This window comes from Sylvia atricapilla, chromosome 2 (assembly GCF_009819655.1).
Source record: "Sylvia atricapilla isolate bSylAtr1 chromosome 2, bSylAtr1.pri, whole genome shotgun sequence".
Lineage (NCBI taxonomy): Eukaryota > Metazoa > Chordata > Aves > Passeriformes > Sylviidae > Sylvia > Sylvia atricapilla.
Window position 1 is genome coordinate 50569437 of NC_089141.1, and position 26925 is coordinate 50596361.

The 26925-nt window shown below is 42.0% G+C and overlaps 1 protein-coding gene and 1 long non-coding RNA gene across 2 annotated transcripts in view; one reads left to right on the forward strand and one right to left on the reverse strand.

Moving 5' to 3' along the window:
- The window catches only part of LOC136357700 (uncharacterized), a 154895-nt gene extending 143313 nt beyond the window's left edge, over positions 1-11582 (forward strand). Inside the window, exon 3 of the long non-coding RNA XR_010742932.1 lies at positions 10651-11582. This is a non-coding gene — a long non-coding RNA (uncharacterized lncRNA). The remainder of the gene's footprint in view (positions 1-10650) is intronic.
- LHFPL6 (LHFPL tetraspan subfamily member 6) overlaps positions 7746-26925 on the reverse strand; it is a 137324-nt gene continuing 118144 nt past the window's right edge. Inside the window, exons 3-4 of the mRNA XM_066313210.1 lie at positions 21422-21520; positions 7746-8828 (exon numbers count right to left, since the gene is read on the reverse strand). Of these exons, the coding sequence (XP_066169307.1) occupies positions 8710-8828; positions 21422-21520 (218 nt within the window). The 3' untranslated portion in view covers positions 7746-8709. The remainder of the gene's footprint in view (positions 8829-21421; positions 21521-26925) is intronic.

Here is a 26925-nt window from a genome sequence, read left to right on the forward strand (position 1 = left end):
TGGAATGACAGAATATCAGTGAATACAATGGCTTCCACCAGGAAGATCAATATCTTGTAGAAGTAAAAACTGGAGAGGAAGGAAGAATGGAGAAGTGCAAGGCTTAATAAACATTTAATTAGACCTCAATCTTCCTAATATAGGATAAACTGAAAACAAAACCGTGTCTATTACCTGGAACAGAAGTTACTGAAAAACTGAATATCAACACACTGCTGATGTACATGTTCGGAATTTCTAAATCAGTTATTTTCATTCAAGTGGCTAAATTTTCATATCAACATTGCTTAAAAACAAGTTTTCAGCTTATATTACTTGCTGACAGCTATCATTTTTCAACAGTTTTATCTAGCCATCTGTTAGGCCTCTGATTGCTGGTTTCATAGCTTCAAGTTAAGCACAGCTACACTGCAAGTCACAGGTCACACAAAATCAGCTCCTGGAAAGGTATGCATCAGTGATCTTACTCCATTAGCTAAAATATCTTGAGAGTCAGGCTGGCCCAGAAAGCTGCCCTATAATTCACATTCCTTGCTATTGACAGTATGAGCAGGCATAACAGCCTACAGGCTGAGGAGCTGGGAAACTGCTCACCAGCACATGACAAAACCAGAATAACTCTTCTGAGAGAGGTGAATACCACTGCTACATATTGACAGCAAATGCAGATTGATTAATATTTCATTGCAGAGCTAAACATTTAATATTATTCCTCTTTGAAATGTCACTGCACATCTGGGCATGGGTGCCTTTACTTTCTACATGCTTCTTCTAAAAAGTTAACTCCTTCCCTCTTACCACAGATGGGTCTGTTGCCCATGGTGTGACTCCTGGTACTGTTGCCCTGGTATTTTTTAAAAAAAGAACAGTTTTCAGTGATGACAACTGTTAGGTCAGTGTTATTCAGTGGTTTTCAAGAGAGTGGGGTGTAAGAAATACTCTGGAAATGGAACACTTGAACTTTTGGCAATGGATTATACCAAAACAAGGTACTCTGAACAGTTTAGTGAGAAACAGCTTGAAACCTTCCAGAAGTGGCAGCCACGCTCTGCAGCAGCCAGCTGTAGCAGAGCTCTGGAGAGTGTGATGTGGAGAACAGCAGCAGATACCCTGCTCACAAGCATGCCTGTGAGTAGAGGCACTTCCTGCAGTGGCTGTCAGGCACACAGACCTGCTGAAGCTAATATGCAGGAGCAGGGTGAAGCAGTTTCTGCAAGCTCTGATTTTAGCCAGAGAGAGAGGTAGGTGTAGTAAGGCACTCTAATGTCTTTTTAATTTCTGTGTGCCCCATAATTAGGTATTAATCCCAGAAGTGTAGAAAACAAATGATATGTTGACAGCTACTTGAAAACAAATATCTCACACTGCAATTCTTAATATAGCCACAGAGCTCCAGGCAAGAAGCACTTCATCATTTCAAATGTACTATCCTAATTATAGCTTGTGTTTTAATTGAGAATCCTTTCTCCATTTCCCTACCAAAAGATACCACCACTGAGTGAAAGAAAGTCCTTTACTCTTGCTGTAAAGTGGAGTTATTTTACTTTAGGGTATGACTTGGGCCCTACTGAAAAATTGGGAAATATTTTTCCTAGGTGCTGGCCAAATAGAAAGCTCACTGACACTGTTGTTTCTATGATCTGGAAGAGAATAATCCATATGCTTTATATGGAGAGTTACTGAGCTAAAATGAGTCACAGGTGGGGAGCATCTATTATCACCCTGTAGTGGGGTCGTCAGTAAACCCCCGGTACAAGGCCATGTTTCTATTCATTATCATTTCCATTTCACATAGAAAAGAGTCCCTTTGGACCCACCCAGCCTGGTAACACCAGCAAAGAACTGCAGCCTGACATCAATAGCAGATTTTACTTTACATCTTTTGAAAAGTTCATTACGTTTGTTAATTCATTTTGCTTTTTCTTGTTCTGGAACAGGCAAGATAAGGATGCACAGCTGGCTTCCTTTGCAGAAAAAGGTGCTTTATTATCCAAACCCAGCAGTTTGTTTATCTGAAAAATAAGTACAAAACATTATTTTATTAAGATCTTTTGATCTTTGAAGACATAACTTCTAAATAAATACTAATTGCCAATATTACATGTCACATAGATTTTGCTTTTGTAGAATCTTGTTTTAGTTAATTCTCAGATCATAAGAAAGATTTAGCTAAATGCAAAACCAAGAACATACAGGGATTTTTTTGCTTATAAACTGTGTTTCTCTGTATGTGAGTATGTTTTCCGTAGGGAAAACGATGGACACTTTACCGAAATATAAAAAGCCAGACAAAGAATAGCTACTGTATTTTTCCCACTGAATCCATGCCTTAGTTAAGTTAGTGGACTATTTGTCATAGGCTCCTATACTTTTTGGATCAGGTTTATGAAGTTTGGTCCAAGCCTATGGGAATGAAGGAAACCCTTAAAAGCTAATAAAGTGTTCACAGTGAAGAGCTTGCTTTCCCTTTAGCAGCCACCATGCTTTCAAAAGCCAAGGTTTTGACAAGTGGTCACATCTGGCAGAGTTTAGGGAATAAGATAAAATTCTTGGGCAGAGGAAGTGAAATTTGTAGAAAACCACCTACTGCTGTGTAGAAACTAGCTGCCTATTACTTGATCTTTGGTGATGAGCTGGGGCAGAAGTGCTTTGCACCCTAACTCTGTCTACAGGCCAAACAAATGTACTTTATTTCTTTTTTAAATGTACTTAAATATTGATTTTGCTGGCTGGTATGAGGATAACCAAAGCTACCTATAGCTCCTGGAGAATGAATATAGGATGAAGATATTCATGCATGCAGAGCAGGGCTCCATGCAGTTGGCAAATGCACATGGAGCACACAGAACACCTTGGCTTCTGTCCTGGAGCTGTGGCTGATGCAGAGGTCTCACACAAGGGCTGCTGCAGGAGTTGTGCACAGGCATTGCCCTCTGCCCAAGTGGGACTGCCTCTGAGAAGAACAAGCTAGATGGGAGCACTCTTTGTCCTTAATGTGTTCTCTTGGGAACACAGGCACTGACTTCCTCCTTTGTCCTGTGAGAAAAATGTCTCTAAAGTTGCCTGGGTGGCCACAGACCCACAGAGTCACTCCTTGGGCTGCCAAGCCTCGCTGCAGACAGGAGCATTCCATGGTGACAGCAAGGCTTCCTCCCATCCCCAAGGCATGAGCAGCCTTCTGCCTGATAACATAGACCTGCATTTGGTTTAGGCTTCAGGTGAGACAGGGCTTTTTTGTGCCCTAGTATTGCCTCACCATTGCCACTTCAAGCCAAACTGATTTATTACCACTGGTGAGACCATCATCCTTGGTGCACATTTAGAGATGATCATGCATCCAGTGATGGTCAGTATGGGCCACAGCATCTGCTGAGGAGCTATTTGAGGGTCATGAGATGTCCCATGTGTGATGGAAGATCCTTAAAGCAGAGTTACTTATAGTTCATTTGCTCTTAGATAGCCAGGAAATCAGGCAGCAATGCGCTGGGCCCTAGTGATGAAGATATATATAATGAAGCTGTGCCATATGTTCCTTCAGAATTCCTGTCACTTGCCATTTACCTGATTTAGTATGGTTGGCATAACATAGCACATATACCAAACATATTGACATTCACAGCAGATACTTCCAGCAGACTAAAAGGTCTCAAAACTGTCCACAGGAGTAGTCAGAGCCTGTCTTTACTCAGCTAAAATATCCGTATAAATTTCAATGAACATTCGGTTTCTTGGTGAGGAACATGAAAAAAGGCCATCTATTTATATTTTAGCCTAATAACCATCTTTCTGTCACTAAGATAAGTGAGCTTGAAACTGCTCCAAAATTTTCTTTTTTTCCTCTGATCCATCATTATTTAAACAATAGTAATAAAAACACTTAATACTCAAAAGCATATATTTAAAATCCTGTCTGCTTAAGGGATTACACTTAAATGTCACTTCTAAAAAAAGACATATCTAATTTCACCATTGTCTGTCTGAAAGGTTAAGTATGTAGAGAAAAATTAATGCCTATGTTGATGTACAGATTATCTGTCTTGTCATTCAGTTTGATATTTTTCACAGACTATTTCAATGAATGACAGATAAATTGCAGTTACAACTGATTTCTGGATTTTCCCTCAAGAAAAAGAAAATAGAGGGGTTAAACCACCTCAGGAGTTATAATTTCAAAACATTTTTAAGGGCTGGGGATTTTCATCATACACAAATATTTGTGCTTTGGGGAGAGAGCAAACTCCAAGGCACATAGTGAATATTTGTTTAATATGTAAGTCTTGAAAAGCAATGACTTTTTTGATAGAAATAGCTTAATGCTCTCTCAAACTCTAGACAGGCCTTCACATGCCTCATATTTATGCAGATATGACTGACTTAATGCATGAATGACACAATTTGCATTTTCCCTCTCAGGAAATACTCTGTTAGTGCTCAGGACTGGAGTCTTAGGGAAAGTCCCCAGCTCTCAGGGTTTTGGGTGGGGGAATGTGTTCACCCACAGCCATTCCCAAAGACTAAACTTATGTAAATAAAGTTGTATCAAGTTCTTGTACCTCCACTTTCCCCACTTCAGCTTGTATACTGGTATACAAGGTATAAAGTACCTTTCCAGTCAGATTATATTTATTCAGAACAAGCTGTTCTGACTCACCATGGTGTAATGACTGGATTTGCGACCAAGGGAAGAGCAGTAGATGTTTGCATGGATTTTAGCAAGGCTTTCAACATAGGCTCCCAGGTTTTTTGCACCAAGTTTGGGCTAATTTGGTCTGGGTGGGGAGGTTAAAGCCTGATTACATGATGAGTCTCAGAGGGTCATATTTCCTGCTTGTAGCTGGATGCCTGCAGTGAATGGGGTATCCACATGTCTGTTCTGGAACCTGTCTGTCCCAATGGCTTTACCAATGGAGAAGAGTGCCTCACTAAGTTTTCAGATTATACCAAGCTGAGGGGACATACTGAGGTGATATACTGAGGTATAAGGCTGCCAGCCATAGGGACTGAGACAGTCTGGAGGAATGGCACAATGGGAAACTTATGAAATTCAACCAGGACAAATGCCAGATCTTGCACATCACTGAAGGAAGAGGGCCCTGCAGTGATGTAGGCCAGGATTTACTGAGCCTGGTGAAAAGATGGCTGCGGGGGCACACAGTAAGCCAAGAGAAGCCACCCAGCACCCATGAGGCAGGAGATGGAGATGGAGATGAGCCCTTCTCTGTTATTCTTGGTGGAGAAATCAGGATCAGAGACAGTCGTTATTAATTGAAAAAAACAATTATAAGGAAAAGCCATTCCCTCCTGGGACAGTCAGGCACTGGCACAGGCTGCTCTGAGATGATGTGCATCTTCATCCTAGGTTTTTAAAACTGGGCGAGATAAACTCCTAAACAACCTGTTGTAGCCTTGTGACTGACCCTGCCTTGGGTAGGAGGTTGGACCATAGATCTTCTGAGGTTTTTTCCCCACATGAATTATCCTGTGGTCCTAAAGCAGCTTCTGACAATGAACCATGTCTGTGATTACAAGACTTTTTTCTACATATATATAGATCCTGTATTGGTTGGGAGTGGCAGATGAAACTTGCAGCTCCCAGAGTGGTTTTTTTGGAAGTGGACTAAGACCTCTGACATGTGTGCTGACAGTGAGTTCCACACTGGGTGGTCTGGAACACAGGAAGTGTATAATCACTCAAAGAATGAGATTTTGCAATACAGTTCCAAATGTATTTGTTCAGAGAAGACTACTTAAATAGTTCTAAAATACAGCTTGATAAATTTATGACCGAGATTATGGGATACAATCGCCAGCAATGGCAAGGAAAGAATTCAGTGACCTAGGACTGTGTGCAAGCTTACCTTTTTTGTTTAGACAAATGGAAGGCCAAGCTCCTCATCTTCAAGAATAAATAAAAGGAAAATTAAACATGGTAAATTTTGTAAATATCTCATTGACACTTCAGACTGTGAAATCGAAAACAATCTTTTGCCAGTTCAAAGTTATTAAGAGTTTGTAGCTGTGAGGCTTGATAACCATGATAATAAATGGTATTTATATTCTAGTGCAAAATGGATATCAGAACCAAAATGCACAAATATGGACAAACCTAATTAAGCTGTGATAGGTTTATTCATATCAGAGCAGCTGAAGGCTATATGATAAACAGCTTCAAAGCAGGTGCAGCATATGTCATTGGCTTGATTATTAAAAATTGACATTTTATTCAAGCCCAAATTTAAAAAAAGAGATTGCATATGAATTCAGTCATGCTGTAATAGTATTACATTGCAACAAAACCCTAATTTTCTTCGCAAAGTAATTGCATAGTTCCAGTTTGTCACGATAAATCAAGCCTGAACTGAAGCACAGGAAGATCTAAAAAAAAGTCAAAGTGCTCTTCATGATGCATGTACCAGGACATAACCTTGCGAGAGTCAAATGTGAAACAGTAACACACATTTATAGCCAGGTCACAGGAACTTTTTATAGTCAGCCAGAGTTTCAGTGAAAGGAAATGTTTCCACAGTAATGCACTGAACAAAGGCAGCATTTTTCGATTGAGATACACCTGCCAAAGATCTGACCACAGTCAGGGAAACCACAGTCAAAATTGTGTTTATATCTCTGTCAGTTTTAATAAAGCAGCAACCCACAACCCTAACAGGCACATTTCATACTTACTGTGAGGATATATGGGGTGCTGCTCACCTCTCACAGCAGGTTTGGGTACGGTCCACAGTGCTCAGAAGGGATGAGCCTTAAAACCTGGAATCTGGAGGGAAGAGCTCCTGATTCTGCTGCTGGTGCTGGAAGGAGCAGGTAGCGCGCAGGGAGGCAAATTCCCACAGCATGGTTGATGTGCTCCTCAGCAGAAGTGCAGTCAGATGAGATGGGGCTATTATGGGCTAATCTGGGAGCAGTAAGGTACAATTTTGTTTTCACTGCACAGCACCCTGAAGGAAATAAATAGTGCTCAGCCAATAATGAAACTCGATAAAATTTCATTGAGTGATATCAGGACTGATCACTGTAAGCTGACATTGCTAGTTCCACATTCCTCCGAAAATCTGCCCAGCGCAATGTACAAAGCACTGGCATGATGCCAGATTTGTTCAGCTCTAAGTGTTATTAACCACCAGAATTGCAACTGAAACATAGATGGTAACCTAAATATACACAACAGAGATATAACACTGGGAAAACAGGATAAAAAAAAAATTAAAGGGAATAACATTAGTTTAACTATGAATAAATAAATTAGTTATGATTGTAAACCCCTTATAAGTTCCTATGAATTAAGTTCACATTGCTTTAAATAAAGAAAATAAAAGACTGATTTTTTAAGTTTTTTATGTACAGTTCCATTGTCCTGTGCAGAGAATGCTGCCTGGTAGGTATTTGATCAGAGTTACTGGTATTAAGGAAGCAAAGGCTTATTTCAGTTGGCTAAACTGGGATATACTGTTTTGTGTGAAATTCTAAGTCCACAGCAGCCAGGACAAAATGGAGAAGGCATTGCTGAAATCCTCCAGGACACCTGACAGCAGCAGGCAAAAATGTGGAATATCTCCAGTGGCAGTAGATGTCTATCCTCAGGAAGTGTAACTGAACCCTAAATGTGTCTGTGTTTTATGGGGTAAAAGGATACAGCATGGTTATAAAAGTCATGAGTACTGCTGAGAATTTTTTCAGTGGGAATTTGGGAAGGAACTGTTTCATCTACTGGCACAACTATGCATTGCAAGTATTGACCAAGGAAAAATTTATTTACAGAGATTTTTCAAATACAAACATAAAATAGCACATATTATATATATATATTTTACAAAAATGAATATTGAAATAATAAACATGATACAGCACAATACAACATCAATGAGCTAAACATAACAGCAACAGAAATCTATGTCTGGAAGAAGTTTGCTGTTAGTCGTACGTAACCAACAGAGCTCCACAGTACCGTGAGTGGAATTTCCAATGGACAGGAAAATGTCCATTTACTGCATTTCATAAAAAGTACTATAGTAAGGGTACATATGCCAAGTAATTATGTTGCATTTTGGAATAATGCTGAAAACACAGAGTCTTAATAAAAGTTATATAGGGCTGAATAAGCAGTGGATAAATGTTTGGGGAAGAAAAATGTGTAGAGATTATACAAAATACTGATAAAGTGGCTTATTGGTCCTTTTATTAAGTTTAAAGTATAGATTAAAAAGTGTTGCTACACCGAGTCTTAAACCACCAGAGAGAAGTTTAAAAAAAAAAAAAGGAGCGAGAATAAAAAGGAAAAGAAAGAAGAATCGCACCAAAAAAAAGTTTCCTCTCTACTTATTTTGTGCCATGGTTAACATCTGTGTGTGCGTGTGTGCTTTCGGGAGCGCCGCACTGAGGGCCGCCAGGCGCTACCCCAGCCCGTGGGCGCTGCCACCCCTCACCAGCCCGTCCAGTAATTGGTGCATGCAGAATTTCACCATTTGCCAAAGCAGAGTTTTCCTTGCTCATATTTTTGCTGAGCAGACCTTGCACAGGCTCGGGTGACAGAGCCTGTCGCTGCCCAGCCCAGCCGGGTGGCTTCGCACTACCTTCACCTCCCTGCCACCCGGCGGCCGCCCGCCCTCCCGCTCCTGAGAGAAAGCACTTGAAAATTCCTTGTCCGTCGTCGTTGTCCAGCAGGCCCAGCCGAGCCTGGCGGGGCCCGGGCCTGGCTCAGTAGGGGTACTGCTTCTGCTTTTTGCCCGAGAAGCAGGCGAGCCAGGTGCACACCAGCATGGCGGCCGCCGCGCCCCCGCCCGTGCAGTAGTAGGCCCAGCCGATGTGGCAGGTCCCTGCAAGGCAAACACAGGGACACGGGTCAGCCTTAGACGGGGAGGGAAACACTGCCACTGCCACCCTACCCTTCTGCACACCCAGGAAAACACTTCTCTGGGACTTCAGCCCACTTGTATGCCCACCTCCGACAGGGAACATGGGGTGGAATTCAGGCTCTGCCACTGCAGTGGGGAATTTGAAGCTGGATGCGACTGAGAACTGCTGGGTGACTATAGTGGAGTTTCTAAGAGATAGAGGGCATGATTTGTATTTGGAGTGAGGTGTGAGCAATTCCAGACTGGGCTCCTTGGTTCTGCGGGACCTGTGGGCCTTAGTGGTGCAGTGGGAATTCAGGTTGTGGCACAGCAAAAATTCACCTCTCTTTCTTAAGGTATTTTGGGTACTAATGGGTGTTCACATGTAGATGTGTGGTGCTAATACAGTAGCCACCTTAAGGTGGCAAATGTGTACATTCTTTGTGTGCCTTGTAATGTCAATAAAGTTGTAAGGAGATAAATATGGATGCACAAACAATAAATGTCAGTACTATCACTGCATCAGTGTGGGCGTGTCGTAGCTCGGTCCGACCTCTCAAAGGGACCCTAACTTTAGGTGACCATAACCCAGGGCATGGGGATGTGCTCACATCCCCCTCACACAGGCATCGACCCTGACCATCACCTGCATGGCAACCACTGTGGGAATGGAAGCACAGAGTCCAGAAATTAAAAAAATAGGAGAATTTCCCTATCCCCACCTGAGGTCACAATCCATTGTTGAAAACTGCACTTATCTTCTGTCTAATGAGTGTCACAATATGGCTTAGAATCCATTTAAAGGCCTCAGCATCTTTATACAGTCAAACTCATCACCATTAAATGGTGCTGGGGAATTCCATCGTGGAACATAAAATAATTACTTCCCTTTCAGGCACTGTGCACATCACTGAAGGAAGTAGTAGGGGAAGAGATCAGGAAGGAGAAGATCAGGAGAAGAGATCAGGGGAAGAGATCAGCAGCTCCAGACGGGAAGAAGCCTCTTTAGAGAGCTCCAAAAGCAAGGAGATGGCTGCTGCTGCTCTTCAGGATTTTAACCCATCTCAAAAGCAATTTGCACTTGAGCTGCATCATCTTTGTTTTTTTTAAGTGCTTGGGACTTGTTACCACTGAGGTTCTTCCTGTGCTGTTGACACCTTGGGTGATATCAACCTGCTTTGAGCAGTGAGCGCTCTTAGCAAGGCACAAGCAGCAATACAACACTTCTTTCCCAGCTTTCCCAAAAGCAGCAGAAACCATTCTTCTCTTCAGTGAACAGAAGGTATCCCATCTAGAAATAAGTGTAATGTTGGTATTCTGTCCTGATAGCATGGGCGAGCCAGGCTTGAGGTTCAGGCAATTATCAACTCAACTAATCCTGCCTTAGGCACAAGAAACACAAAATGTCTGTTCATTTTAACGTGTCCAAGGCATTCACATGCCTCAAGGCAGACAGCATTGCCACTGACTCTCTGCAGGATATCGTCTGGCAGGCTTTGTAAGGAGACGGTAGTGGGAGGCAACACTTACACTCCTGGTCACTTTGAAGATCTCCGGCTGGCACCACAGCAGGATGCATAACACTTGTTTCCTTTTCTTCTTCATAACCCTCACAATTTTTTTTTTTAATAAAATGCCCAGTGAAACAAAGATCCTGATGTGACCAAGAGGACTTGAGGACTTGTGGCCTTGGCTTGAGCTCACTAGCCACTCTCCTGAATGTGCTGGAGCAGACAGAGAGATTTACTTGGTTTTGTCATCCAGTTGTGCTCTGTAGATAACAGCATTCTTGCCTTCCTTACAGAAGACCACACAGAGAGTCTGACTTCCAGCAGAGAAGGCCATCAGAAACCCTGGAGAGCTGTCAAGTGCCTGGCAATGTCCCTGATGCTGACACTTGCCCAATCACTCAGCAGTCCATGGAGAGACCTGTCTCTGGGCCACCTACTGCTTTGCCTGTGTACACACTCCGACCTTAGTTTCTGTTGGGAATTTCAAAGACTTAAGCCTACACCAGATGTTTAAACTCACTGGATCACCTTGAATATGATCACATTTATACCAGGGTAGGATGTGCTACAACATTGCTTGTGATGAGATGGACTTCATTTGATAGGTCTTTTTAAATTGTGAAATATTCCAAAAACTACTAGAGAATTGTAGCTGCAGTTTGAAAAAGTAAATTTTTCTCATTATGATGTTTCCAGGTAGAGAAAAATATCAAAATACTTCTTTAAAAAGAGTTTAAAGATTCACCTGGTGACACTGCCAGAAGCTGTAACCCAAGCAGGACAGAATGAAGTAAATTTGACCTTTTGCATGGTGTGATTTCAACTTTTGTACCTTGACAGTGGGAGAGAGTATGTGTAATACATATTAAGAAGAAAGAGCTGTTAAATCAGTGTCAGAGATGTGTTCAACGGATACAACACACACATTCACTCTTGGCTGAAGAGAACAACATTTATTTCTCCATACCATGCTCCATTTACCCAAAGGACCACTGCCCTACATAATGCTCTGAGGCATGGCAGGCAGGCAGCCTCTTGATCTAACAAATGCAATGTAGTTCACAAGTGTGAGTAGGGTCAAGATGAACAAATGAAAGAATAGGAGAGCAGGGGAATGGATTAAAGAGCCGTGAGCTTCACCTCAGAGCAATAATAACACAGCAATAAACCTGGCCATTATTTCCAGCCCAAGTCAAGAGCAATGGGAGGCCTTGAAAAGAAAAGCTTGATCAGAGCAGAAGAGAATTTCAAGCTGTTGTGCTGAAGAAGAGCCTGCAGCAGGGCTGGTGTCTGAGGGTATAGGACTTAGCTATACTTTTCATTGCAAGTATAGTTAAGGATAAACAGAAGACCAGAGATACCCCATCTCAAAGGTACTCATCGCAGTGAATTCCTACATTGCATCGCTATGTGTCAGAATGAAACAATGACAGGCCTTTTATAACCCTACACTGCACAAGGAGGAAAACATTTTGGAGTTACTGTTTCTGCTTTGGTGTTCTCATTGTATCACATGTATGGCCTATTTTAGTCTACTGCATCCTAAACAAAGATTGTTGGTAATCATTAATTAGGTAATTTAGTTGCAGTTTATATTGCAAAATGACTTCTGCTCCACACTGATATAAAAGACTCATTTTAAAAGGAACAGGAAGCTTTATAAAAAGCAGAGTTGTGAAGCTATCACTGCACTGACACCAGCAGGACTAATCATGTTTCAGTGGTAAGCAAATGTTCAAGACATTTGTAGAACTGGGGCTTAAATTCAGCCATCAAGTAGAGCAGTTTGAATCCATGGAGCCTGTAATATAAAAGATCAGAAATCCAGTATTGCAGTTCCTTTTTTTTTTTTTTTTTAATGTCAAAGCTCTAAAATGAAAAGCAACACCACCTAAATACTTAATAGAATTAAAGCAGCTGAAACCATGTCAATTTTCACACACAAAAAGGCACAAAAACTTTCGTGTTTCCCTGAAAGATGCACTGGAATACACATATATACACATAGGTAGAAGAGTTTGAGGGTGTGGAGATGCAAGCAAGAATGTGTACATGTTCTTGCTCCAAAGATGAGCTAGATCTGAGTTTGTGCCAAAGTAAATTCCCAGCAGCTGAGGTACTCTTGTATCTGACAGAGATGACATGCATCACAGCAGTGTGCTTCTCTGCACAGAACTGGTGTTGCTTTTAACAAATCAGTCTTCACCTGACAGGTCAGTATTGAGAGAAAAGCTGTGGCTTCAGCACTTTTTTAATTCTTGAGGGGTTTTTTGTTTGTTGTCTCTTTTTTTTTTTTTTAAGACAGCATAAATAATTTGAGCTCTTGGTTGTTCAGTGGAGCAGGACTGTACAAGTTGGCTCAGACAAGTCTGTAGCCAGCCATTAAGAACTTTGCTTTCACCTTTGTTTTACTGGTATTGGCAGCAAGAGAGTGTCAGGATGAATACTGAAATAACAGAATCATGGAGCTTGAAGCTATAGGCATGGATGGCCATTTCCCAAGCAAATAAAGGAATGAAAGACTGGAAACACTGCACTCTTTTTTAAGAGGATTGAGAAAAATCACGGTCCCTGAGGACAGAGGACAAAAATTATGGTGGGCAAGGGCACTATCAAAAGAAGATTTACAGAAAAGAGTCCCATGGAACATAAGACAATATTTATTAAACCAAAAGAAATCAGTAAATGTGGAAAGGTAGTTTTGCAGTGATGAATGGGCATACTAAAAAGCACTTCCATGCCTTTTCCTGATTTCTAATGTGATCCTGGAGACCAGGATATGCATCCCCTTGCTCTCCCCCTCCTCTTAAATATATAGGCAAATAAAGAGCAAGACAAATTTGGGAGCGAGTAAAATTTGGCAACAGAAAATATGTAGATACTTGATCTACCATGGAGCTGTGCCAGGATCCAGTTGCCAAAACATAATTTTACCAGAATTTCTATTCATGATGTCTTATAAATAATTATCACATATAGTTATCAAGGTCTTGGAAATAACATATGGTTTCATCTAAAATAACCAATAATTACCACTTATGAAAAAATATCCTGAATATCAAAGTGTCTTGGATGCAAACCTGTTAATTGCAAGACTTAGTATCTTAAATATTTGTACCTTTTCTGCTGTTAATTTTAAGACTATCCTGGACTTGCAGTCTGGAGTATTTGGCAAACTCTAATTAATTAACCTTAAGTACAGCCTATTTTCCAAGTTGAAGGAGAAAAGGTTTCAGAATTAGCCAGACTGTAGAGAACAAATTACATACCTTCAAAAATAAAACCTACAATTCCTACTTCCAAGAAGTTTGCAGGAATTCTAATTAACAGGTTCATATGGGAGTACAGTACTTTAGAGAACGTGAATTCATACAATCAATCAGGGTGCCGGAAAAGTAGTCAGAAAATAAAAAAAACCAAAAAAGAGTGTGATGCTAAGGAATATAATGGGATTTGGAAATATGAAAGATATAAATGAATGTAAAAGATAATCAGCTAATTAATAAGAAGGCAAAATTATTTTGAAACAAAGCCAAGATAAATTAAATAGCTGAAGATCTTTTCCTTGACACAGCAACAATGAAAACCTGCCATGTGAAATCAGCTGCAAAAGCAGGAAAAGAAGTTGAAACTTGGAATGCATCCAGAAAGAATTAAAGTAGTTATGTGAAAAAAAGAACACTATATAAGGTAAAACTGCAGCCTAACAAACAGCCTGATACAAAATAATGAGTTCAGTGGAGCTGATTACTTTCTCTGTTGCAGAGATATGACTTTCTCAATGGGTTTTTCTTTAAAAAAAAATACATGATTTTTTAATGCATGTTTATTTTTTCAAGCTATTTTGGTTACTTAGAATTAGTCTGTAACTAAATGCATAAAATTTCATACAGTTCTGAAGGGAAAAAAGCGGAGACAAAATGCCATCTTGAAATTCTTTAGTCCTGCTGTATGCAGACACTCATATATATGATCAAATCCTCCTTTCTTTGGAGGATCACATACTTTTGTTTAATCAAACCTCAAATTTGCTGTAGGTATGCATTTATCATGGAGCAATGAAGGAGAAACCAATACCCAGTGTCAATTACAATGCTCAAATTCCCAGGAGCAAATAGCTTATGTGCTCCTAATGAGGAGCTCTCTCAGCCTCCTGCAAGAAGTCAGCAGAAAGCTCACCTTCTGCAGAAGTGAAATCAATTTCACCTCTCTTTGAACATCCACAATGCTCAGATTCACACTGGACTAGTACCCCAGACTTCCGTCAGAGACGATGAGGAAGAAAAGTCACTTACAAAAGTGTGTTGTATTTCCCTTTTAATTAAACATGTAAAGTACAGCAGGTGAACCCTGCTCTGGCAACTCCTGTTTTCCTCCCTTTTAACTGGGAAGGGATTCCAAACGACCGGTTCAGCTGCCCTTTTCAAATAATAAAAAGCACCAAATATTTGCTCCAGGTGGTCTCAGTCCCTTTCTGGATGCTTCTGCTTATGTCTACTGACTGCAGTACGTTCTTGCATTACCATGTAGATTCTGGCAACAAAGATATGTGCTTTTAATGATAGAACAGACAGGGTTGGAAAGGACCTTAAAGATCATCTAGTTCCACCCCCCTTGCCATGGGTAGGGACACCTTCCACTGGACCAGGTTGCTCAGAACATCCAACCTGGCCTTGAACACTGGGATGGGGCTTCTCTGGACAACCTGTTTCTGCGGCTCACCATCCTCAAAGTAAAGAATTTCTTCCTAATATCTAAACTTGCTCTGTCAGTTTGAAGCAATTCCCCCTTCTCCTGTCACTAAATGCTTTTGTAAATAGTCTCTCCTTATGTTAGACAGAGTATATGTGGACTTTGATACAGTCACCAAAAGCTTGGAAAGATTTAAGAATGGAAGCTGTTTGGGTAGCACTAAAGAGGAAATGTTTCTTGATGAAATACTTCCTTTACTAGCACGTAGTTTACTCAGTCATTTATCTAAGAACTCAGCAGCTGCAGCTCAAGTATGGTTGTAAAGGTTGTGCTCAACCCCAGCCAAAAAATGAATGTGTGAAATATCCATGCTGTTTGCAGAGGATCTGCAAACAAGAAAAATGCCTTTTTCAGACAGAAAAACGTAGGAAAACACCTTTGAATATTTTTCCTTTAATCGGATTCTAACAGGTTGTCCTACCTTCTAAATCCTTTTCTTGATTCTTTGGCACTCTATGTCAACACTCAGCCAGATGCTGAAATGATGCCACCTAAGACAAATTGAATAGCTGACAAAACCTTTTTTACATCCACACTGCTTTCTGTGGGGTTTTTATGCTGTTTTAGTAACCGCACTGTTTGCCTTAAAAGTGCTTTAAAGACCATTTACTCTAACATTTCCCCAGCAAAAGTAATTATCAAGTCAATAGTTTTCTTTAAGATATTTCAAGCCCTCTAAAAGCAGCAAAGGAGAACCTAAATAATAATGATTTTTGGAAACAAATATTCATCAAGAGAGAAGTTTCTGTGAGTTTTTGAGGCCAATCCAGCTGCTTGTTTAGTTCAGGATGGGAGCCAGGCTTTTAAGTCACTCTCTAGACAGCAACTTTGGCCAGGTGAGCCCTTTCACAGCAGTCCACAGACAAATGGGCTGCCACAGATGGCAAGCAAAGGTGTGTGTTTGGAGCTATCTGCTTTGGTTGCTGCTGCATCTGGGCCCCCAGGTCAAGGATGCCTCTGACAGTGAAGGTAGAGATAGAACTGCCACATTTCATTTCCAAGTAGCTAAAAAAAAAAAAAGGTTCCATTAAAAAATGGAGTTTATCTTAAATTTTGCATCTTCATTCTTTCCGGTTAATAAATACCTAAAATCACTTCATACATCTGGTGCTTGGGAAGTGGCAGCAGGTAGCTTGTGATGACATGAATCATCTGTGTTTCAATAAGTGAATCTTACTCTAGATAAACTCTTCGCTGTTTGGGCTCATAGGTATTGGTCTCATAGTGCTGTTTCACCAGATGCCAATTGAGGCTCAATTTTGTGAGTTAAATTGAGCATGCCCTGACCTTTCTGGGACCTTCTGTGGAACTTGGCTGCCTCTGCACCAATCACAACAGAAATCAGATGTAAAACTGAGCAGTTTCCACATACACATCCAGGGAAATCAATGGTCTAAAATGAAGCCTCACATTGATTTTAGGCATTCAAAACAAATACAAACGTGTTTACACATGTACACTCAGATCATCCCTTTAAAGCAGGCATGCAAGTTCAGAAGATTTCTTCATGCATCTTAAATATGCAAAATGTGGAAGCTTTTGCAAATGTCTAGTGCAGTCTTCACTTTAGTGCATTGTCTCACCTTAATGCAGAGTCCATCATTTCAATGAATTTCCTGATAAAACACTCATTTTTCATCTGTTTTTCTTGTGTGTTACATTTAGAAATGAAAACAAAATGGTATTAGCTCAGCAAAATTGAATGTGTTCTACATGATATGCCATAATGACGGTTACTTCTGGGAAATTGCCTGCTAATTCCTTTTGCAGACCCTGGGATTTTGTAGATCTGACTCACTTTTCACACCCTTCAGTCAGCAGGTCTGTCTCCTGCTGTGCCACATCACTGCAGCCCTGAATGGGCCCATAGGCAAGTCCTTGCCAATAATGCAACAGTAACAGTTTGCATGGTGACAAGAGATGAGGATGATTTTGATCCATCCTCAGTGAAAGGCAGTCCCTTTGAGCACTGCTCATTTCCTACTCCAGTCTCCACCTCAGGCACTATTAGCCTGTTGCCAAATTATAGTATGGACTTTGACTCAGTCAATGAGCAAGCAATTGTGCTGGTTTAAAACATAAACATCTCTTTTTTTCTTGCCCCCATTTATTTATATTGCCCTATTTCTAGGAGTTAACACCCTAAAAACAGTGGTAGGAGATTTCTCCTGTTCATAATCTAGTGTTTCATTAGGAACTCTGCTCCATGTATGACCTGTGATCCAGATGGGGTGCTGCAATAGGGAGCAGGGCTCCAAGATCTTCATACAGGTCATACTGACTGCTAGGAAGCTGGGAACTACAAGCAGAGCAACACAGCACGGACTTACCATGGCCTTAACCTCTCAAGAAGATTTGGAAGTCATCATTCATCAGAGGCCTAATCTATCCCTGTGCTTCTTTTCATGACAGCAAAACCATATTTCTAGAGAAGAGCAGGGAGCAAGCCCCTCTACAGATGCAGCAGTCCCTGTGTGTCTATTTATGGAGGTTATTCCCCATCCCCCCTTGCAAGTCAGCTCATCTATTGAATGTAATTCAATCAACAAATGGAATTGTTCTTGGCAGGGTATCTTCATTTGAAGAATAACTCCTCTTTGTCAGAGATGGAGCTATATAACCACTTTTATTTGATTGAAGAAAATTAGCGCAATTAAATACATAAATGTTTAACTAAATCCTTTGGACATAGTTCGCCTTGTAAAAACCAAATAAATATCCATTTTTAAAGAGAGTAGCAAACTGCTGGGTATTTCACAATGTCGGCTCAGGTTTTCTAGAAAAGAAAACTTAAATCCACTTAATTTAAAGGCATAGTTATTTTTACTGCAGCCTTTTTACATACTATATTGGAATCTGCACAGAAATGTGTGTGCACAGAATTCGGCAGGGGTGGAGGGAGAGGACCCCTCTTCACAATATGGGCCATCTCAGCACTCTTTGGAGTGAGTGCCTATTAGTCTAATGCCTTTTCAGAGTGCCTGAAGACATGAAGAAGCATTTCTTATCTAGCACACCCACTAAAGATTAAGCTTTTTTTTCTGGGTTCTTACCATTGCTATTTATTTATTCTCTCTAGCTATGAGAGAATTATGGGGGCAGGGGTTTGTCATGTTTCCATTAAGCAAAAAATTTCTAGTATATTTCTGGTTGACATTACACATCACAGTGCAAAATTCAGCTGCTTCTCAAGAGAGTTCTTGCAGTCCCTCATCTGTACCTGCCTCTTGTTCTTCTTCATCCTCCTATAATACAGATGGCAGCTCCTGGCTTTTACTTTTTACCTTCAACCTCAGCCATTTTTCCCCATTTTTTTAAGTCCAGGACAAACATCAGTGTTGAACCCCCACCTTTGCTGGCTCTGTGGTCCAGCCTCTTGAGCTTTGACCCTCTTCCAACTGCACACTCAAGTTTCCTGTGGGCCAGGCTGCAGCACTTGTTCTGCCATCCTGGAAGAGGAGGCTGAATGCTGTCTGCTGATCAGTGTTCCTGTGAACACTCTGCTTTGAGAGTAACCAGGAGCTGAATTATCCTATCTGTGTCATCCTCACTGGCACCCATAGCAGCAGGGGGTGCAGCACCAGCACTCCCATCATCACCTTTTCTCCCATTAGCTAACCTGTGCAGGGCTCACAGCAGCTGAGATTTTCTGAGAGTGGATTTTGAATGCATTGTGGTTCTTCAGATAACTCATTTCACAGGCTCAGGAACAGAAAGCATATCACTTTGGCTTAATCAAATTAAATATTCAAATGAAAGCAATAATTACTTAAATTTGTCTTGAGACTTAGTAAGATTAAGTCTTTGAAACATCATTTTTGGCCTCTAGGCTATAATGAGTATGCCAGTCTCTAATGATTCAGAAGAGACCTAGAGGGTTGGGGTTATCACCAACCACGAGGTACTTATGAAAGACAAGTGGCGTGGTTATTAAATGGCCCTTGGACAGTACCTCTTCTTTACAGATGGCTTTGATAACACACCATCAAACAGACATTGACATTAAGTAAAAAAAATCATAGCCAGGCATTTAAGTTCACTGCCAACGTACATGGAAAGGAGATGTTTAGTGGCAGGGCTGCCTAGCAGAAATCACTGCAGCAAATTTCAGCTCTCATTATAATCTGTTAATTAATGTGTTGACATACAATTACAGCAGATCAGTGAGACCAGCACTGCTTTCAAGTCTAGACATGTGTCACACATGGGCTGTGTGCTCCAGCTCCAGAAAACACGAGAGCCTTCACAGTTAATGCAAGGCTTCTCATGGTCCTTATGCATACCTGGAAGGAAAGCTGCCAGATGACATTTTTCACATTGGTTTCTTCATTGACTTTTAAGGCAGAGTGACTCAATTTATGCAAATATCTGACTCATGAGTCAAGATTGAGACAGTGAAGGTGGTCTTGGAGACTCTGCTCTGACTGTGGAAATGACAGTGTTTAAAGGCAACAGTTTGTACCTGCCCAAGTGCTTCAAAGAGCTCACACTGCCACAACATCCTTCTGTGACTGCAAAGAAATAACCTGGAAGGTAACACTCTTCAGCACCTGGGAACAAACACAGGACACGAGCTGGAACGCCAGAAGCAGAGCTGCTCACATGCTTGGCATGGGAGAGCGGGAACCAGCGTGCACCAGTGAGGTGCTAGCTGGCCTTTCAAAGGGGGTGCTGCTCAGTGGGTTGGCCAGAAACCACTTCAGGCTTCCAGACAGGATTGGCCATGGGCAGAGATGAACCTGAATCTTCCCTGCAACAGTTACACAGAGTTTTGCCTGGTCTTTCTACTACATCCTTTGACACACCTTTCCATGGAACTGGTAATCTAAGTTCTGGAACAATTTTTTTCGGCTAGTTAGGTTTCTGTTGTTATTGTTCTCTCTCCTCTGTGTTTAAGTTTTTTTATTATTAGGTGAATAAAAAATTTGCAGGAACTTTTTGTACTTCGCTGAAGAGCAAATTTAATATCAATAGCACAGAAGGATATTAGAGTTCAGAATAACAAGGTAAAGCTTCTAGAGCACATTTCATATCCCATGAGCAATACCATAGGTGGTTGCTGATAAGACATCAGTGGCACAGTAGGGTGCTGATATTGGTTATGAGAATTTCTGGTCCCCTATCAGATCAAATGCACTCAAAACACCACAGGAATTCTGTAGGTAAGAGTGGCCTGGAGGATCTCTCCCAAAGCAGTATTTTTTTTACCTTTCAACCTCAATTGTTTTGCACATCTTGACAAGAAACACCTCTGAGATGGAAACAAATCTCCTTACTCCTGAAATCTGACAGAAATGCCAGCGTAAAATCAAGAGATGATGCAGCAGGTTTGTCCTCAAACCTAGGAGACCATTTTTGTCTACTATTCCTTGCACTGCGATTACTGTCAGGCCCTGCACAAGTCCTGCACGTACACCTGTGGAAAGAATTTCTATGATTAACTAAGGTTTAGCTTGCAAGGGCTGGAAATAGGGAGCTCTGTATGCTTAGGAGCAGAAGCTCTCAAAGTCTGTGGGGGCTCAAGGTGCTCAGTCACTCCTGTTCCTTCAGGAGAATTGCAGATCCCCCTCTTCCTCAAGTGACACAGGATCAGAGAGTACTTATAGAGAAGGGTATCAGCTGTTGCATTGATTCTTCCAGCTGAACAAGGACTCTGATGCGCATTCAAACATCAGATCCTGATCATCCACACTGCTTAATCCTTAGGTTGCTGCTGTTTCTTTGTTTTCTAGAGCCCCTCCAGAGCAAAGCACAGGTGTGAGCTCAGTTTGGCTGCATCCCTGGCTCTCATTCCAGGTGCAGTGCAGTCAGCAGCAGTATGACAAGTAGCTTGTTTGGAAGAAGGCAAACATAGGGTGGAAGTGTTATTTGCCAGCTTCCCAAGTATGTGAGTAACATACAAATACACTCTAGGCTTGTGTTAGAAGGCCATAAACATCCCAGAATTAAAAGATTACCAACTGCACTCATGGATTGTGACCGTGACCTGTGCTGTGATGCCTCTGTCTACCCTGTCAAGATCTCCAGAATGTTAGCTCCCATATTGCAAGACTATTAAATCAGATTTATTTCTTAAAATATGCATACATAAATACATATCTACATACGTTTTCTTTTATAATGTTCCTCTGGAAAAGGAAGAGACCCATCTGAAATCCCCTGCCTTGGCACCATTTCAGAATTATGCAATATGATTAGCCTACCACACACACGTAGGCTCCTTCCCTAAACCTGTGCTTATGCCCTAGTTTGCTTTTATGGCCAACACATAGAAGAGTCTAAAGGGGCTGAGATCTTTTGGTGATGACTCACCCAGCTCAAACTGGTTGGAAAGGTTACCACAGGTTTGTCTGACTTCTTCACTGTCCCAGCCAAGAGGATAGAGGGCACAACCAGAGCCGATCAACAAACCTATGGAGAGAAAAGGCAATAAAAGTTTATACAAGGAATTGCCATTATCTTAAACACAGGTTGCCACTTGGGAATTAAAGTCAAAGTGTAATTTGGGAATTCCAGAGAAAAAGAAGCCTCTTCTTCTCCCTAAAAACAGATGAAAACCATTTGGACTGCTGCCTTCTGCTGCAGTTTTAGAGCTGGTCTGTGGGCTGGAGCCAGTCTCAATGGCTCAGCACCAGAAGCCATGCTCAGCTTCTGAAGCTTTTATCTGAGAGCTTTTAGACACCTCTTCTGCTCTCCAGAATGGCTAAATATGCAGTTTGGAATACACAACCTGTGGTTAAACAGAAGCATGTTAATGAAAGCATTTACAAGCTGATTGCTTCTGATTAATTAAAGCAACAATCAACCAGGGTCCATCAAGGTTCCATCAGGAAAACTGACAGTTGTGTTAATCTGTTGCTATTTTGCTTTGTTTTTCACTCTTTCAAAACCAGTAATGGTTTCATACCACTTGATCAATGCATACCACAGGTACACACTCCACAAAGTTTTCTTCATTCAGCAGAAACAACTGAGGTCTTGAGTTATTTACTATTATCATGCTTGGTTCAACATTCACAAGATGCTTTGCTTTCTCCAAAACAGATGTGTTTTGGCAAATCCTGTCCCTTCAGAAGACACCATATGGAATCAGCAATGCACTCATGCACTATGACTATGTTGCAGAAGTGGCATTTTTATCATATTGCATTCTCAGCTGTCACTGCAGCAGCTGCCAAAAGGCCGATGTAGCTGGCAAAGCATTTTACACAGCCTAGAGAGAACATTTCAATGTATGTTACAACATTTAAATGTGGCTTCCTTTGTGTCAGATCTTATTTATGAGACTGGAAACAAATCACTGTAGAGATAATGAGCTAGGAGCACCTGACACTTCACAGGCTGGAAAGCCAAGCAAGCCCTCCCAAGGTTTGCAGGAGTGTCTTTTACCTGCTAGGCAGAGCATGAGCTTTCAAGCTCTACAGCTGCCACTTGGTGCCTTTGGCCATACCTCCTGACCTCACAGAATCTTGCTCCTCCTCTCCTGACAATAAGGAGCAGTGCTCCCTGGTAAAGCACTTCTGCTGCCATGCTCCCAGTGCAGAAAAGCCCTGGGTGTTGTGACAGAGTCACTGTGGACATCACAGCAGTCTAACAGGAGTCCTGAGAGGGATTATTGCACAGGGCCTGGAGCTTGCCATACCTTTCTACTGTCTCCGTTCTCAAGATACCTAAGCTTCTCATATTGCTGATGTTCCTGTAAGATATGGAAATCATCTTGTTATGTTCTTGATTTGCTCAAAGACACCCCTGAACAAGGCAATGAAGCTCAGGAGTGGTATCTTATCTTTCTTCAAAAGAATGTTTAATGCTCTTGGCATCTTGGCTCTGAGCAAAGTAGCTCAGCAGCTTCTCTGGTGCTTCCCCAAGCACACCTGCCCCTGTTTAAGCTCCTGGGATCCTCCTCTGCTAAATTCAAGTTTCTTCTTGCTGCTCAAGCCTACTTCTTCCTTCCCCTGTTGAGCAGTCATTGCCTGCTCCTGTCTCCATATCTACACCATATAATGAAAAAGAAATCCCTGAGACAGCCCTCTCTCAGATGGAGCATTCACCCAACAGCTGTGATAGGAGAAAAGCAATTACGGACGTGAATGCTAGGTATTTTCAGAACTTTGCCTCATCTGGGTATGGTTGTTTCTAATGTCCTCACTAATATCTTTCACAGTATCATTTAATTTTTTCCCCCTAGGGCCATAGACCTAAGGGCAGCTGGTAGAATCCATGTAAATGAGAATCAATTCTAATTAAATTCTCAGAAAGGATGTTTCTCAGACAAGAGAATTTAGGCCAAAAATGGGTCTACATTTGTTAAAGACCGCATAAGACTCTCAAAAAAGCCCCTGCTGATCTCTTGAACTGTTAAAGCAAGAAAGGTGTTTTGAAGCACTGATAGCATGGGTAGTGTGATAAGAATGGGCAGGACCCTACAGGGCAAGGAGGAACATCACCACTGATGATGAGAATGGCTGGACAAGGGAGGAAGAGCACCTAGGTGCCAGAGCCAGCTTCACAGACCAGCTAACTGTGGCAGCCCCAGCCAGTCCTGCCGTGGCTCTGGCCCCTGCCTGCGATGTGCCCAGTGCCAGCCCAGGCAGCCACAGCTCAGGAGCTGCCCTGGCTCAACGTGAACCACCCTGGCTGGGCTGTTTGCAGTCAGCCTGTGCGCTTGAACAGACTCTCGGGGACCTCGCAAACGCTCCAAGGGCTCTGTTGCAGGGGGCAGGGAGATGTGTGCCGGGGGTAGGAGGGAAGGCAGGCTTACACCCGCCTGCCTTGGACCAGATTAAGCGGCGGCCAGCCCTTCCTCACGAACGGGTCCTGGGAAAGCTTTCTACCCGCTTCTTCCAGGACAGCACAACAGCAGCACTGCAGGCAAGTGAAAGGGCTATTAGCATAACAATGATACTGCTCCTCCAAACCCAGAAGAAGCTTTTACTCAGCCCTTGCCAATTACTCTCCTCAGGTGGCAAGAGTGTCTAGTGCCCATTGCATTCACAGACTGTTTGTTTTCAGCTCTCTTTAGGTTTTGTTGCAGCAACAGGTTGTTGTTTGGGTTTTTTCCCACGAGTACTGCTCACAGCACTTTCCACTGCCACTCTCCAAATACAGCTCATCCTTTTCCAAGCATGAGTATCTGTTCACTCTTTCTGCCTCTGATGCCACAGTGGATCAGTGATTACAAACCTTGGAAATTTATCTCTTTCCCTATTCAGACTCCTTCAGGCCCCTGTCACACCTCTTTTCCCATTTCTGTTCACCCACGTCTGTAAGTTGAAAGCCCAGTTTCAGACAAAATATATTCTGGGGTTCAGTCAAAAAATTCCTTAGCAATGCAATATACTGCAATGTTGAATTGCTGCAAAGGAGCTCACACATGGATGCTTGCCCTTAAAGCCATTCCAACACTATCTAACAACCAGCCCACAGCATCCACCACTGTGCCTCACCATTAGCTATGCTTCCTATTAAGAGATAAACCAAATAAGGGAAAACTATGTCAGAAAGCCTCCTCATCCCAGTGACAGCTGGCTCTCCAGCTGGGTAGGGCTTTATCAGCACTAAGTTTCACTTATGGAGTACCAGTCACCGGGCACTGCAGCTTCTTTTCCTCTCGCAGCCTGCACTGACCGGGATGATGAGATCAAATGGGAAACTGCTGCCTGTTGCTGGTGCTGCCACATGACCCCAAAGCATAAATAGTAGCATGATTATGTGAAAAGAACAAGGTATAAAGCCATGGGCAAGCTCACACACTCCTTTGAGTGAACACAACACCTTTCAGAGATCAACAGTGGGCCACGACCACGGGTTTGTGTTCCTATTGGGCAAAAAAGGCCTATATAAATATTTGTTTTCTCACAGGTACCCACTGGCCACAAGATTTACAGCTGTTTCCTTGACATGTCCTTTGATATCACTGGTTTTCAGCTGGTTTTGACTGAACTTCAGACAGTTCTCTTTTGTGGTGCATATGCACCTGCTGTGGATTTGTTTCTTGACAAAACCCTTGTGTCCTCCAGAACTTCTAGCAGGCAAGGCTCAGGGATTTGCCTTCAGCATAAGATTTCCACAAAGATTTAGAGCCTGCTAGTCAGAAGGAAAAAGTTTCACAACCTCTGCTGTATGCCCTGAGGTATATTTATATGTATGAGCATGTGTGTGTCATGTCCCACTACTTTCAGCAGGATTCTACATGACTTAACAGGGCTGAAGCTGCCTTGGTCTGCAAGGGCATTGAAGCTGAGAACTGGCATTTCAGCTCCCTTATTTTACGCACTGAAAGTGTGGAATGTGCCTCAAAGCCTGTGGTTTTAATAGGACTTCAACAAAAGCCTCTCGAGTCCCTTCTTCCCTTCTAATCAATCCATCCCTGTTTGCAAGCAACTGTGTGGACCACATCCCGAAAAAGCAAAAAGGCTGCATACTATTACCACCAATAATTCATACATGCTGACAGCCAATTTATTTAATCACGGAGGATGTAGATCCTGCTGAACAGCTGCAACCTCCAGTGAAAGATCTAAGTTGAATCCAAGGGCTGCAAACCCAGTGGAAATCATTAAGCTAATTTTGCAGCTTCAGTAAAGAGCAGTTACTAGTTTAGCTCAAGAGTCATATTCTGGTCTGCTCTACAGTTATTGCATTTAGCCAGCTATACTACGCAGGACACCACACCCATCTTTCAGCTGCTTAAAATGCTTAGGATGCCTATGACATATTTTTAAAAAGGAAGAAAACCAAAACCAACAATGTGCTGTAATTACGATCCTCTGTCATCTTCCATTATCCACTACAGTTGTGAAAAGAAATTGAAAAGGGAAGGTAATCTGCAGATCCTTAAATAGCCCCTTCACAACAGGGGCTGCAGCCTCGAAGTGTGAGGAACCCAGTCAGTGGGATGGGGCGAGTCAGCAAGTGGAGGTGCTGGTGGCACTTGGCAGCTGTTTCAGATGACATACCATGTACCAGTGGAGGTGTTGGCACTGTCACAGACCAGCTTTGCTGGAGAGGTTCCCTATTTGGGAATGAAACAGGCTCCTTGCTCTGGTTCGTCAAACACTGCTGTTGCAAATGCTGCATCTGGCTCAATGTGCTAGCAAGGCATGGGGAGAGACATGCAGGGCTGACTGAGCATAATCAGCCCTGGCAATTCAAAGCTGGAATTAAAACCTTGCCTTCAGTATTTAAGAGGGTCCCAGACAGCCCGTAGGCTCTTTGCATGGTTCATGCAGAATGAAGATCCCTTCAAAAAGTGATCTAAAACCAGCCTATGTGGCCAAGTGAGGAGCTGCCCAGACCTAGAGATTGAAAATCTGTGAACCAGGAGGTCAGACAGTGGATGCCTTTATATTAAACCACCCAGAGTAATCCTTGTCCCTCCCAGACTGCCTTCCCTGTCACTCCTGCTGTGAGTATAATGCATGATGGTGTGTTAGTCACACTTAGCACTTGAAAGATGATTTTGTCTGTCTGGAGTGGTGCTTGTGATTGAAAATAATTATATATAACAGGTTCTGCATATGGTGGATGCGGCAGGGAAGGGACAGTAATTACATTAGTGGCTTGGCACAGATCTAGGTCTCATCTTTGAAGTGATAAAGAAATGATTTGTGGCATGCAGCAAACAGCTTACTCCAAGAGGTAAAATATTAACCACTATTAATATCTCCAAGAATAGCCTAGATATGAGCAAGTCTTGAACAATAAATACAGAAGGATTAACAAACCAAGAGATGTTAACCAGATTTTGCTGTGGGAAAAATGACTGCATTCATAAAAAACAGGACCTATCAGCAAAAGCCAGTGCTCAACAAAGA